Source organism: Miniopterus schreibersii (genome assembly GCF_964146895.1).
Source record: "Miniopterus schreibersii genome assembly, chromosome: 1".
NCBI lineage: Eukaryota > Metazoa > Chordata > Mammalia > Chiroptera > Miniopteridae > Miniopterus > Miniopterus schreibersii.
Window position 1 is genome coordinate 169,529,958 of NC_138101.1, and position 15,679 is coordinate 169,545,636.

The 15,679-nt window shown below is 35.7% G+C and overlaps 1 protein-coding gene across 3 annotated transcripts in view; it reads left to right on the forward strand.

Annotated features, from left to right (window-relative positions):
* TMEM260 (transmembrane protein 260) overlaps nt 1-15,679 on the forward strand; it is a 57,273-nt gene that overhangs the window by 27,710 nt on the left and 13,884 nt on the right. For all 3 annotated transcript variants that reach the window (XM_081135778.1, XM_081135779.1, XM_081135780.1), the window contains exons 7-12: nt 1,037-1,077; nt 4,674-4,757; nt 6,190-6,304; nt 7,572-7,741; nt 9,669-9,840; nt 12,540-12,688. In XM_081135778.1, the coding sequence (XP_080991904.1) occupies nt 1,037-1,077; nt 4,674-4,757; nt 6,190-6,304; nt 7,572-7,741; nt 9,669-9,840; nt 12,540-12,688 (731 nt within the window). The remainder of the gene's footprint in view (nt 1-1,036; nt 1,078-4,673; nt 4,758-6,189; nt 6,305-7,571; nt 7,742-9,668; nt 9,841-12,539; nt 12,689-15,679) is intronic.

The window sequence follows — 15,679 nt, forward strand, 5'->3', positions numbered from 1 at the left end:
TGTTAGTATTTAATGTAATGCCTATGTGTAGAGGCTTTATAAAATATCATTTCACTCACTGTGTGAAATTTACTGTGTTCCAAAGAAGTTCAAAAGGACTTGTTTTCCCTAAAATTAACTTAGGGGAAACCACTAAAGTGGTTACAGTAAAGGTTATCTGGAAAATAAAAGGATAAACATGGTATTCGTGGTTTGTGCTTTTCGTGTCTTACTTAAGGCACATCTCAGAAGAGTACATATTATATGATACCATTTATACAGAATTCTAAATCATGCAGAAATTGAACAATCTATGGCTCAAGGATACATACAAAAGTAGTAAAACTGTATATTTTCAGAAAGTAGGGGAAAAATTAACACAGAGTTCATGGTAATAGTTACCACGGGGGGATGAGAAAGGCGAGGCTGTGGGAGACACCTTATGCATTCGTGCAATTCTGTTTCTTAAATGAACGGTGGGTCTATAGATATTTTTAAACTGTCACTTTAATACATATTATATGTGTTGTTTGTAAGTCCGATATTTCATAATAAAATAGGTTAATAAAAGCATACTTAGTCATTTTTTTACTTAAGAGTTTGACACTTTATATTCTGGTTTGTTTATATTGGTCATTCCATTCAAGTGTTGCTTGAGGACCATTCCAGATTTGAAATTTGTATAATTCACACGATTGTGAAATCATAGACCAACAGGTGATAATGAGCTCTAAACAAAGTGCCCAAAACAGAGCTTAAAGAGACTCTGACAAAAGTAAAAGCCTATTAATTCATTAATGTATTAATGATTTCTGCTGGAATAGTTTATTTCTAGCCAGTTAATATTTCTGAAATTCTTCCTAAAGGAAGAATGTTTAGTTTTCACTGACTTTGCTTTAAAAATTCAGTAAGGCCCTGAAGTAAAGACTGAATGAAGAGTGGTGTTGCATTGTATATTTAAAGCATGTATCTCTTAAATTGAGGTAACTAAATACCATAGCCTCACAGAGCTTTAGTTTAATGCTTGTGCAAATAAACTTTTCTCATTTATGTTTAGGCCAAATCTGAAATAGGATCCAGTATGTCTGAAATTTTACTGTGAGTATAAAATATTTGAAACTTTTTAAATGAATTCTCTATTTATTCCTTTAAATGGTTTTGGCGTTTTCTGAGTTTCTCTCTTTATGAAGTGGTATGTCTGTGAGTAGCTTTTCACCCATATAGTTGACAGTTGTTTTGCATATTGTCAAATAGTCCACCATTTCCTTCAATAAGAAAAAACTTAAAATGAGCAATAAATCAAACAGTGAATGGGACTATTATAGGTTCTATGTAGTCTCCTAAATCTAAAATGTTTCAACTTTCACTTGATACAGAATTACCCAAAGTAGTGTTGCTTTATAAAAAGTTTATGCTTTGTTCTGGTTTTACATATCTTCTTTCTTCTACAGACATTTTATAACATAGTATTTATCAATTTGAATAATTATTTTCTTGTTATCTTAGATTGAGCTATGGCTTTTTAATTCTTCGGAGCTTAGTTTATTTAATGTCTCTTAAGACTTTTCCTTTAGGCTGTCCTTAAGCTCTTTTTTTGACTTACATATTTCTAATGTTCAACCTTATCAAAGCCAGCTCAAGCAAATATATTTCAACTATATTATCTACTAACATTTTTTTGAAAACTGGGTTAATATTTGCTTTGAAACCTACACAGACTAAGACAGCTTGAAAAATATCCATACCAATCCTGTAATATTTGTATAATATTTTCAATATAAAACTAGGGAAGAATAGTTTTCTACAACACTCAACTTATCTCTATTAATTTGGGATTCTAATTATTACTTTGAAAACCAATTTAAGAATATTGGGAGGCCTGGCTAGTGTGGCTCAGTTGGTTGAGCATCGCCCCATTCATCAAGAGGTGGCGGGTTTAATTCCAGGTCAGAGCGCATACCTAGGATGCGGGTTGGATCTCTGGTTGGGGCATGTACAGGAGGCAACCGATCAATGCTTCTCTCTCATCAGTGTTTCCCTCTCTCTCCCCCCCCCCCCCTCTAAAAATCAATTTTAAAAAATTAAAAATATGGGGAGAATATTTCAATCTATATATGAATCAGTTCCTAGGTTCTCACAGTTTCTATCTTGTTTACTTGCTAGCTCGCTTTCTTTCATTCTTCCTTTTCTTTTAAAATGACCTTTCCCCCTGCTTTCCAAAAAAGGGTGCACAAAAGTTGTTATGAAAAGTTTAGAAAATATAGTTAAGCAAAAATAAGAAAATGAAAATTACTGTAATTCCAACATGCAGGGATAATCACTATTATTAATCCATTAATGTTTTTATGTATTCTTCCAATATTTTTAATACTTTTTTAGTTTTTTTTAATGGGGTAATAATATACAGGGCTGGGCAAAAGTAGGTTTACAGCCTTTCATACGGAAAAATAATAAATAGTAATACAAGAATAAACTCTGTTTTGCTTACGGACAACTATAACCCTACTTTTGCCTACCCCTGGACATACTGATTTATTAGTCGCCTGTTTTTCATTTTCTACTATATCTTGAAAATATTTTCCTGCCACCAATTATTCTTATATAACCTTTGATGGTTCTCACAGTTGGTTTTAAATATTTCTTTTTATGTCTGACTGAGACTTTTCTGGCCTCTTTTTCTATTTTGCTGGGGAGAAGGTAGCAAGAAGCTCACTTTCCCTTTTAAAGATAGAGACAGCTTTGCCAGTGTCCCTGGGTTTTTACTTCATTCTGTTTCACTCCGTGCGAAAAACACTGCCTGCTCTTTCTGCCTACCTTTCGGGGCTGTTATCACACTCAGGATTACTGGTATATTAGGCTTTAACAAATCCCACGTGAACTCCAAAGAACTCTCAAGAGCAATCCTAGACCAAACATGTAACTTCTATAAGTTGCATATAAAAGTCATCTGTTGGGTAATTAAAGGCCTCCTTTATGTTGAAATAATAGCAGTTTGGTTATATACCCAGGAAAAAGATCTGGCAAAAGTGATGACCACTCACACTATTTATTCGAACCAGATTATAATGTAAAAGTGGAAGCATAATCCTTGCACCCTCTGAGCGAGAGAATTTCTAGTGTTTAATTGTTTCAGGTGGACAAGAGTGTTGAGAAAAGGGAACTCATAATTAACTTACTAGAAAATCCTTCAAGACGATGGAACCTAATCATCGACCCTTTGCCAGTCAAGCAAATTAAATTCTTTCCCCATGCGTATCTCTAAATTGCAATCCTGTACAAGGAAATTATTGAATCTAACCCTAGGCAGTGACCATGGTTTAGAGCTTACATTTAAGCAACAGATCCCCAAGAATTAATTTTGAGACTGACTTCATTCCTTTTGAAGAATGGCTTGAAATGGGCCTCATGCTGGAATCAATTTTTTAAGTGTATTTGAAAACGAGTAAGGATATCTTCCCATAGTAGATGAGTGTCCATTAGTAAAATACACATTGTGTGGTTCCCATAATTGTGGCATCAGATTTTCTACAGTAAAATTGCCAGTAGGGAGAAGAAAGTTCTTTGAGATGGTGTACAGAATCATTTCTCTTTCAAATAATGGAGACTGCTAGGGCTGTTTTACAACTCAGATACTACTTGGAAGATGCTTATTAGTTAATGGAGCTAATGGAAGAATTTAGTTTGATTGTAAGGAAAAAAAGGATACACTTCTCAGAGATTCCTTGAACATTTTTTGAACCAGATGATATAGAAAACAGGGATACATTTTAAGGAGGGAGCTAACCCAGGAAAGAATGGTTGGAGGTCACTTCTTTTGTCCTTTTTAAATTCATGATTGGATCTCCAAAAAATGATTTGAATTAATTTTGTTTTCAATTGCTAATCACTGGAAGCCATGAAGAAGTTCAGAAACGCATTTCAGATGACTTCTTATCAAACCAGTCAGGAATAGGAATTGTTTACAGTATCCGTGCAGTTTACAGTATCCGTACAGTTTACAGTATCCGTGCAGTTTACAGTACCCGTGCAGTATACAGCATCCGTGCAGTATACAGCATCCGTGCAGTATACAGTACCCGTGCAGTATACAGCATCGGTGCAGCATACAGTACCGGTGCAGCATACAGTACCGGTGCAGCATACAGTACCGGTGCAGCATACAGCACCCGTGCAGCATACAGCACCCGTGCAGCATACAGCACCCGTGCAGCATACAGTACCGGTGCAGCATACAGCATCCGTGCAGTATACAGCATCCGTGCAGTATACAGCATCCGTGCAGCATACAGTACCGGTGCAGCATACAGCATCCGTGCAGTATACAGCATCCGTGCAGTATACAGCATCCGTGCAGTATACAGTACCCGTGCAGTATACAGCATCGGTGCAGCATACAGTATCCGTGCAGCATACAGTATCCGTGCAGTATACAGTATCAGTGCAGTATCACAAGCACTGAAGGATTATGTAAGTCGGTAACCAGATGTTACAGTTGGAAAATATCTGAGAGCTGTTTAACTCGTTCTTGCTGTACTTTTTCTCCTGAGTTTGAAAGAAGACAAAACACTTTTCAAATCTGGCTTCAGCCCTTAAAATTATTTAGTGCGTAATCCAATGTATCTTATAAAGAATGTTTTATTTGGAATTAACCAAATTTGTTTTCTGCCAACAATAAGTCAGATTGTCTATTACAGTTCTCAGGTAACAAACATGAGGACCGAACTCTCATTCAACATCCAAGTCCTTGCAGTTTGGGCTAATATATGTTTAGTAAGAAGGTGAGTAATAGAATTTTTTTCCTGTTATCCTTCCCATGTTTATTAATTAAATTAATATTTTCAACATGTCATTGTAGAACATTGCCACTAGTATTTTATATTCCAAATAAATGACTCTAATCTCTTCTGTGAAGGCAAATATGTGTTACTTTCTTGCTAGGTTTTTTTCCTGATTATAAATTAGTAACTTTGAAAGACTGAGCAGTATATTACAGTCTAACTAGGTGAGCCGTTTAATGTCTTAAACCTTGGTTTGATCCCTTACCCTGTACATAGCCAATTACTATTATTACTTTGGAAAAGAAGCAAACAATTATTTGAGTTCCTTTGAAGATAAAAGTAACTCTAATGATAAAAGAAAACCTAAAAAAAATAGCACTATTAACCTTCATTAGTTTCTTGTTCATTTATCTAGCCTGTTGAATATATTTTTATTGAAATATATATATGTATATACATTTATAGTTTTGTTTCCTTAATGCCTAACATTATATTGTGAGCAGTTCCCTATACCATAAAAGATGTTTAAAATCATTTAAATGTCTGTATAATATTCCATCCTATAACCTAGGAAAATTAATTTAAGTGTTCTCCTATTTGAGGATCTTTAGATAGCTTCCACTTTTTCTACTGTTATACGTGATGCCAAAGCATTTTTATTGATTAATCTCTGTCCACATTTCTGGTTATTGCTTCAAGATTTATGCCTACACATCAAATCACTGGGTCAATGAATGTGAATATTTTTAAGGCTCTTGATATATATTATCAAATTAACCTTTCTAAAAGATTGTACCAACATACATTCTCATATAACCACATTCTCACCAATACTATTGAGATTTGTCATTTTATTATTTTGGTGCATGAAATTACTCTTGTTTTGCATATGTTAATTACACCTTAAATTTAACAAGATCAACAATTTGTATTTCTTCTGCAAATTTTAACTTTATATATTTTGCTACATACTTCCTAGTTGTCTATAATATATAGTACAGTGTAGTTTATGACTATGTTTTGTTTTGTTTTTTTGAATTTATTTTTATTTTTGAAAGTATTACAGGTGTTCCATTTGTCCCCCCAATTGACCCCCTCCACCTCGCTCCCACCCCTCCCCAGGCCTTCACCCCACTATTGTCTGTGTCCATGGGTTATGAATATATGCATATAACTTCTTTAGTTAATCTCTTCCCACCCTCCACCCCCCTTCCCTCTTCCCTCTGAAATATGATCATCTGTTGCATGTCAGTGCATGACTATGTTTTGGTTATCTCTTCCAATTCAAATTTGAAAAACTGAGATCCTTTATTGTTACTTAAAATGGAAAGTTTTATAGTTTTAAATATTTTTCTATAGTGTAAAACTATGTAATATTATTACTGATATTCATGTATATAAATAATTTGGGTCATATTTTAATTTTTTATAGGGATAAACAGAACCCACCATTAGTATGGCTTTTTACTGGAATGTTTTGCATTTATTCATTGTTCTTTGCTTGGAGGGCAAATTTAGATATTTCAAAACCACTTTTCATGGGTGTGGTAAGTTTTATTTAGATATATCCTTTGACCAGAACATTTGTGAAGAATGGATCAGTTTGTCTCCCAGGAATCTTGTAGAAAAGCAGATTATCTCAGAAATAGTTAAAATTGCATGTACATTATTATAAATCAAAAGTTAAATTATTGAACCAGTAAGACAAAGTCCTCTTTTTAGGGGGAAAAAAAAGCATTGTTAATATGATGGTTAAATAGAAAAATAAACAAAAGGTAGATTTAAGTTAGTCATTTTCTGTGTGTATTTATAGATAGGTATAGGTACTACTGTATTTCTCCTGGATTTTTTTTTAAATAACAAAAAAATATGAGTTGTAATTGGAGGCTCTTATCACCCCAGTTCATTATTTTTTACCGTACCAGTCCAGGCCTGTGCAAAAGAGCAGCCACATTTGCCTGGCTGCCATTTCTGAGATTCTCCTTACAGTAGAAACTCTGTAAGTGTAGGTAGCTCTTTTCTAACAGCGGAAACAAACAATTTTTTATGTGTTCAAAGTGGCCTCGTAAATAATACCCTACTTAATCACCTGAGATCCAAATCAGTGGAGAAACAAGATAAACCAGTACAACGAGTGGGAGAATTGCCTTTACTACTGATAACGCTGATGTTGGACAATGCGGTTTATGTCTGGGAGCAAGGGGCTTCCTCACCCTGCATGCAGAATAGGCAGAACTACCCACCTGTCACAGGCAGCGCTGCACAGGCCAGGCCTCCCCACCCTACTCCCAGAGTCTGCCGCTGGACAAGTGCTTCCTGCAGGCAGCTCCTTTCCAAGAGAAAGAGAGAGGAGAGGGGAGGGGAGTGCAGGCCCAGGCCTAGCTCCCAAACTGCCCAGTCAGGCCAGTCCCTATACTCCTACAGGAAGAAATAAGTGAGACGGCAGAGGGAGGCCAGGAGTTAAGCTAATGGCACATCAGCACATGGAAGGGAACATCAGGAGTCAGGCAAAAGCACTTCTCCACCTCTTCCCCTTTACATGTTGCAGGAGTTCAACACGAAGTCCATAGTATGGAAAAGGGTGTATGGATCCCAAAAGGGAGCTAGCTTCACATATCAAACTGGGAAGAAGGGATGTTTGAAAATCTAAATCGAAAGTAACATGGAGTTGGGTTGGGGAAGTCAGTTAGCAAGACCTGAATGACAGAGTATGCATAAGCAACTGGGTGTATGCAACATGTTTGTAAAATATGTAAGTGCCAGATCAATCGCAGCTCAGTCACCTGGACACACGGTCTGCGTGCCTCTTCACAGGTGGAGCGCTTCTGGGTGCAGAGCAACGCGGTGGTGGCCGTCCTCGCGGGCGTCGGGCTGGCCGCACTGGTGTCTGAGAGCAACCGAGTGCTGAACATTAAGGGGCTCCAGTGTCTGGAGTGGCTTTCAGCAGCTCTTTTTGTCATTTACCAAATATATTCAAATTACAGGTAAGAAGTGGTTACTTCTATGAAAGGTGGCACTCAAGCCAGAGATGTTTGGATATTTAGATTCTAGAAGCTTATTTCATCTTTGACTTCCACTGGATTTCAGAGTGAGACGGCGTGGTCTGAATGCCGTGGTTCTTAAACTTTTGAACCAGAGTCTCGGTGTGGGTGATGTGTAGTTCAGGGCATTGCAAAGAGGGTTCTGGTGGTGCAGGTAAACTATTTGTATATTTTCCTCTAAGGAGCCCTGAGATAGTTTGTAGAATCTGCAGTATGTGTAAAATTCCAGGATATAAAAGACTCCTTACATGGAGAGTGAAGATATTTGGGCCTTCTCATATGCCGTAAAGTAATTCACTCTAGGCTTCTAAGATTTCATCTTTTGAGTAGTTCCTGCCCTTACTAGTCCATTCTGTAGTAGTGAATATTAATTACTTTGAAATAAAGTTCTAAAAGTTTCTGTAACCTATAGGCATTATTAGTATTATATGTATTTTTCAAAATCTTTTTAATAACCGTTCCAATGAAAATCTCAGTCTAACATAAAAGATATCCAAGGTTTAGGTGCTAGTTCATTGCATAGACATTGCAGAAGTGGAAGAGTCCATGGGAGTTTTGTTATAGTAAGATTTGATTGGTATTTTACAAGGTTATAGTAAGATTTGATTGGTATTTTACAAGGTTAAATTTCCTCTTTCAATTTAACTTTAAAAACCGATGCTCTTTATAATATCTGGGTAGAGCCAGTGTTAGGAAGGCTGCATCACGAGGACGCCTGGTGGGAATCCCGGACCCGTCTCCATAGCCAGCTCAAGGAGGGTTTGCCAATCTCACGGTGTGCGTTTACCCGATTTTTAAAAAAATTTTTTATCCCAGTCTTCTCCTGGCTTGGGTCTTTAGGGCATTACAGGTTCAACACCAGGGATGTCAGCACAGGCTGGGTAGTTTTAATTTGGTTTTGATTCTTTTATTTGCCCCAGGTGAATGGAATAGATAGCAACCCTGCTGGGTGGTGAAATGTGAGGCATCGCCCTGCAAAGTAAGGGATCACAGGAGGAAAGAGGCATCAGTTCCAAAGGCAAGGATAATATTTTGGTCCTGGAAGTGTTTATTTGCTTTGTTTATTTGCTACTAACAAGTTTAGGCTGTGTTTCTCACTACCATTAAATGTAATGGACCTGATAAGAACAGGAAGGACATGGCTTGCTCAGTTTTTTTATACTTTCGCTCTTGTAGTCTTTTTCTTTCTTTGTGGGAATCACTCAAGAGTTCATGTCAGCTTTCTTTTGAAGTTGGAGCATCTACTTCATCATTGAAGGGGGTTGTACTGCTTCTGTTACAATGCCTGGAGAGAAGTAACAGCTTCTTCCTCCCTTCTCATTGGTCTCATTCTCTAATGATTTCTTGGTCTGGAAGGGAGAGGGGAACACAGGGAGCCTGTGGTTCAGAATAGTGCAGAGGGTCAGCCTTGCATGCAAGAGTCAGACAAATGTCATCCCAATTCATGCCAGAAGCAGGCAGATTTCTTTTTGCATTTCTGAATATCCTTTGGACTAAATGGAATTAATGTGAAATTACCTTAAATGCCAAATAGAATCAGAACCTTTTTAGTGAAATTGGATACGCGTTTAGGGAAATAAAGGCCTTATTCTTGAGTACTAACTGGTTCTCTTTTTTATGAAAATTATTATAAATCCCAGAAGTGAAGCAGTACATTGATTTTTTTCAATTGCACTATTAACTCCTTTTTTCAGATGATAGTGTTCACTTTTCAAATATAATCATGTTTTTAGAACATACAAATTTGAATACTTTGAAGCACTAAATATAGATTGTGTGATGGGAAAGGAATGGGGCAGAAAATAAGCCCAGTCTTATTAAAACTGAAGCAATATGTTGCTATTTTAATGTTTTTGATCCTTTTATTTAGCATTTGTGACCAAAAGACAAACTACGTGATTGATAAATTTGCAAAGAACCTTCTAGCCTCCATGCCTCATGATGCAATTATCTTACTCAGAGGAGATTTGCCAGGAAATTCTCTCCGTTACATGCATTATTGTGAGGGACTGAGGCCAGACGTCTCATTAGTGGACCAGGAAGTAAGTATATGGAAAATATACTAGAATATAGTAATTATAATCATTTAAAAACATGCTTTTTTTAAACTATTTTTCAACAGTGTATGGGTACAGTTATCACAATCACTCTTAGGTAGAATATATATCACGTTCTCTTATGTATTTTAACTACTGGTATAAGTCATTTGAGTTTTCTCTTCATTATTTAAACTAAACTGAATGTTCTAAGAATGTGTTTCATGTTAGATTCAAATAATATCCTAGGTGTCTAGTTCACATGACAAACCGTGGAAATATTGTATTGTAAATTTATTTTTAATTTGTCCTTTTACATTCAAATTAACACTGCCCACTGATTCAGGGATTAAAATAAATTAGGCTGAATATAAAATAAGTCATACTGCAGGTAAGTAAACATTTCACTCAAAATAGAAATTATTAACCACAATTTTGCTACAGAATTTTTGTGTAAATTTTGTTGATCATATGAAAAATATATGGTTGGAAAGGACTAATGAAAATTTTGAGGTCTATTAAAACAATCTTCTGGAACTGAAGAAATATATTTAAACTATAAGATTTATTATTTAAACCATAAATACTTAAAAGGGAACAAATCTACCTCTGGTGTTTTTAGAGCAATCATCAGGAAAAGAGAAATTCTTAATCTTAAAAAAATGCTGTGATTAGTTTGGTTGAGAAAATTATTAGGCACAATATTTAATATATTTTGTTGAATTAGTGAATAACATACTTTTTTGGGGAAGCTTTATAAACATTTGTGAATAAAGGGAAATTTACAAATGACATTTTTATAAGCAGTTTGCATTTGTATCTGGTACAGCAATTGATTAATTTGCCTTTATTCTAGCTTCTGATGAAAGCTAGGTTATTTGTTGCTAATATGGTATCACAGTGAGGTTTGAAATACTGTTTGGGATGGCAGCTGCTATAGTTGAGAGGCTTGGATTTCAATGTTTATTAGACCTAAATTCAAGCCCTCATCCTGTCACTCTGAATATACGACATGGGGCTAATGATTTTTCCTCTCAGAGCCTCTGTTTGTTTATTAAATGGAAATGATTGTCATATAAACATAGAATGCTCTTGAGTGCAAGAAGCAAAATACCTGATTAAGAGTAGCTTAAGCTATGGAGTTTTAATCTCACATGACAAGTAGTCTGAGATAGTTGGTTTTAGGTTACTATACGCAGTTCAGTGACGTCTGTGTTCTGGGGCAGCTTTTCTGCAGGTATCTTGAACTGACAGGTGCCCTTTCCCAAACATGACATCATGAAGCCAAGCCACATAATTCTTCTGGGGCCTGCCCCACCCCCTCTCTCTATGGGGAGTAACGTGCACCCCAGAAGCCCCTCGCAGACCTCTACTCGGGCCGCACTAACCGGTATTGGGTCATGTGCCCACTCCTAACTTCACTGGCAAAGGGGAATGACTAGACCCAAGCATATTGCTGCCCTGTTACCTGATCAAAATTGGGATTGTGTTAGTGAGAAAAAAGAAGGTATTAGCTGTTGATTGGGCAATCAACAGTATTGTATTAATTATTCTCACATAATAAGGTTATTATGAGAATTAAGTAAGAAACAATGTCATAGCACACCGTGGTTATTTAATTAATGTTAATATCCCCAACAACTGAAACTATTTGGAAATAAAATCAAATTCAGTACATATTTTGTGAATATTTGCAACATACATTTACATTAAAATTAGTCACTTTTAATTGACTTGTATAAAGCAAGTAAAACATAAGCATAATTGCTCAAATGATGATATCCACACTTTAACAAAGCTTTGAAAGTGTAAATAGGAGTCTTCTATTTAAAACCAAAAAAATCTGTACAAATAAAAGTATAGATAAGTGTATATTAACTATGGAATTAAGAAAAATGACTTTTTCTGATGTTAATGATTTATTTTAAGTGTCAGGATATGTAATTAACTTGGAGATACTAATAAATTCAGATGATTTAGCCAAAAAGATTTTTATCTTTGAACCCTAGATTATCATATGATCAAGCTTCTCCAGGGCAGGGATTCAATCTCCTTCATTATAGGTGAGCAATATTTTTTTTGGAAGGAATGAAAGAATGGAGTAATGACACATCTTTATTTTACCTAGATTGTCTAGGCTGGCCATCAGAGACATTTCAACTTCAGCAAACATAATCTGAGAGCTGTTCTTTGCCAGGCAGTGTGCTAAGTGCAGAGGCACAAAAATGAGAAGATACAGTCCCTTCCCTCTAGGAGTTCATAGTCTAGTGAGGAACAGGCCGAGGGCTATAATAGAGGGAGGTACAAGTGCTGCAGGAGCATATCAATCTGCTGTGGAAACTGGAGAGGGTACCCTAGAGGAAGTGATATTTAAGCTGGTTTGGAAAGTTGAGTACACATTCTCTAGGTGTAAGAATGGGGGGGAAGGTCATTCTGGATAGTCCATCAACTGCATGGAGGCAAATGAAACTACCTGCTGACCTTACCCATGACAGTCATAACTTAAAACATGAAAGCCAAGGTTTAAGGCATTACAAGAGCCATCAGTGCCACATACTTCGATTGTGCTCGTATGTATTTTTCGATTATGTTTATATTTGATGGGCATATCCACATTTTGGAACTTTTTTGTTGTACTTGCTAAATTTGATTTTTCTTAAAGAAGTATAATAAAAGCATGACATCGTATGTTATTTTTCTGGCAGATGATGACTTATGAGTGGTATTTACCCAAGATGGCAAAGCATTTACCAGGTGTCAACTTTCCAGGGAACCGATGGAATCCTGTGGAAGGAATATTACCCAGTGGAATGGTCACATTTAATCTTTATCATTTTCTTGAAATAAATAAACAGTAAGCATTCTTTTTATATAATAGCTTTTCTAAAATCTTAAGCTGTTCTAAAATTGTTTATGTAGCAGCTGTGCTTCATCCAAAAGACCAATTTTCTACACCTATTTTCCTGTCACCGGTGAGATTATCTTTGTAATTAAATTGAATATCTGTGCATAAATGAGGCCAGGCAGAAATAAATGGTATTGTTCTGGGTAAAGGAAAAATAAAGACAGATTAGCGAGAATAGCAAATAAGATCTTAGTATAATTCAGAGAAATCCGAGATGTGCCTGCCTACTTGAAATCATTGCAGGTAGATCGCAAGCAATTATAGTTCCCCCTGATCAACGCCATGGCCCCCTTTTAAGTGTAAAGGAAATGGTTTCCAGGAATAATCACTGTATAAAAATAGCTTAAGGATTTCTTATAAAGGATAAGGCATTTTTATAAATAAGAAAAACACCTACAGTTATATTGGCTGAGATAACATAAGAGAATTGTGAATTCTATACTCAAGAACATAAAATTATTCATAGTTAAGGTCAAGAATAAATAACTCCTCCAATAGTATAGTGTTGAACATTTCTCCTGTCTGTGAAATAATTGGGATAGTACAGAGTATGAAGAAGAAAAACTTATTTCATAATTTCTATTCTCTTCTAAAGGAGACTTCAGAAATTCCTTGTAAATTGCAAAGTTAAATTATCCCTTACTAAGAACATAATAATATACTTTTGGTGTTCAGAGCCTGAAGTTTACTGTGGCTCATGAAGTAATATGAAGGTAATGGCTATAAACATGCTGTGAAAGTAACATTTAATTGTTCTATTTTGGAATAAAATGCTAAGAACCATTAATATCCCCAAATAGGCATTTTTTGCATGTGTGTGAATTGTATTTATTGAACATTTATTTAATCTACCATGTTCCAGCTTACATTAGGCCCTGGCAATGTAATGAGACTGAGTTCCAAATTTAAGTAGACCACAACCCAGTTGTAGATATACATAGATACGAATACAACTGGCCATAATATGATGGGAGAAGCTCTATACTAGCAAAGCTTTGTAAAGTGTGAGACACAGCAAGTGTTCTGTATGTGCCTACTAAATGGATGGTTTAACTGACAGTGTAAGCCAAGTGTTCTGGGAACATGGTTGAGGAAGCAATTCATTCTGCCTTGAGGCATTCATTCAACACTTATTTAATAAAGATTGGATGTCTGAAGTGTCCAAAAAACTACTAGCCACATGATCCCCACTATTACAGTCTTTTCCGATACAGTTTCAGGTGGTATCTTAACTATGAAACAGGTAAATTATAGTATCATATGGTAAGTGTGATAATGTTAGTATGTACAAAATGTTGGAGACCTAAAGGCTAAGCAGGAATTTGTCAAGTGGGTGGAAGAAGGTGATTCAAAGGAATTGCATGCACAAAGTTATGGAAACAACCAGCTGGGCACCAGGGAAACTGGGGGTGGCCCAGTGTGCTTAGAACTCAGGGCTTAGAGGGCTAGGTGAGGGGATGAGTGTGGAGGGATGGTGGGGCCCAGGTCATAAAGGGACTTACTCTGTAGGCATGGATGAGGCATTTCCTCATTATGGAAATATCCCATGCTCCTTGTTAAAAGCTCTAGATGATACAGACAAGTATAAAGAAGATCAGTATCATCTGTCTTTTGAGGACAACCACTGTTAACACTTTAGGAAGCTTTTGGGGATTCCATTTGTTTTTAACAGAAATTATTTATTTATATACACATGTATATACACTTGCATAATATATTTTACATAGCTGGGATAATATTGAGTTTCCCGTCAATTAATTTTTCACCAGTATCTCATTATGAGCATTTCCCCTTGCATTCAATAAAAGGTCTTCATTAAAATCATTTTGGGGGGCTGTATAGTATTTTTACATAGATTCGTGATAACTTGCCAAGTATTTTATTGTTAGATGTTGTTGTTTCCAGACTTTTGATATTGTAATATAGCATGGTGATGAACATTCTGGCCCATAAATCTATGTTAATATTTTTGACTAACCAAGGCCACAGGATAAATATTGTTTATTGATATCAGTTTTTAGTGTAAAATTAGTATGTGTTAATTACAGAATAATAAATTATTTTTTTTAACTAGGAAAAGTATGATCCTATTACTTAGATATAAATATATCAAAAATGCGTATTTTTTACAAAGTTGAAATCACAATTTGGAAGAATCCTATTTTTTCATTGACTGTCTTACAACTATTTTCTTAATCTTTTTACAAACCCTTTAAAAATATTTTTAGTAGGTACATGTACTGTAATTTAATAATAGGGGAATTGAACTCTTAGTAGAAACTTAATGTGATATCTTAATTTTTAACTATTGTAAAATTACAGGCTACAACAAATGCCTTTGTGTATATAGTTTTCTTGTGGAGGAGGTGGAAATTTGAATTATTAAGGTAAATTCTCAGAAGTAAAATTATTAAGTCAGAAGACATGAACAATTAAAAGGCTCCTAATAGAGATGTTTCCCCCCCAAGCACTGGACCGTTCGCATTAAATGAAAGCTCTCTAAATGGGTACTTTTTAAAAGGAAGAAAGCTAATATTTATTGAAGACCTATTGTTTTGTTTTTAATGTGCAAAAACTTACTTTTTTTTGACACATGTCTATGAATTTTAACATGTGTATACATTTGTGTAACCCTGGCAACAATCAGGACACAGTACAGATCCATGACCCCCCAGACTCCCATGTGCTTTTCCTATGTAGTGATACTGTCCCCAAAGCCCTAACTCTTGCAACCACTGATCTGTTCTCAATTATTGCAGTTTTGCCTTTTTCCAGAATGCCATATAAGTGAAGTCATATGTAACCTTTGATACTGGCATATTTCACTTAGCATGGTACCTTGAGATCCACCTACGTTTTTGTGAGTCAGTGGTTTATCCCTTTTCATTGCTGAGTAGTGTTCCATTGTGCAGCTGTGCTACCGTTTATCTGTCAGTTCAT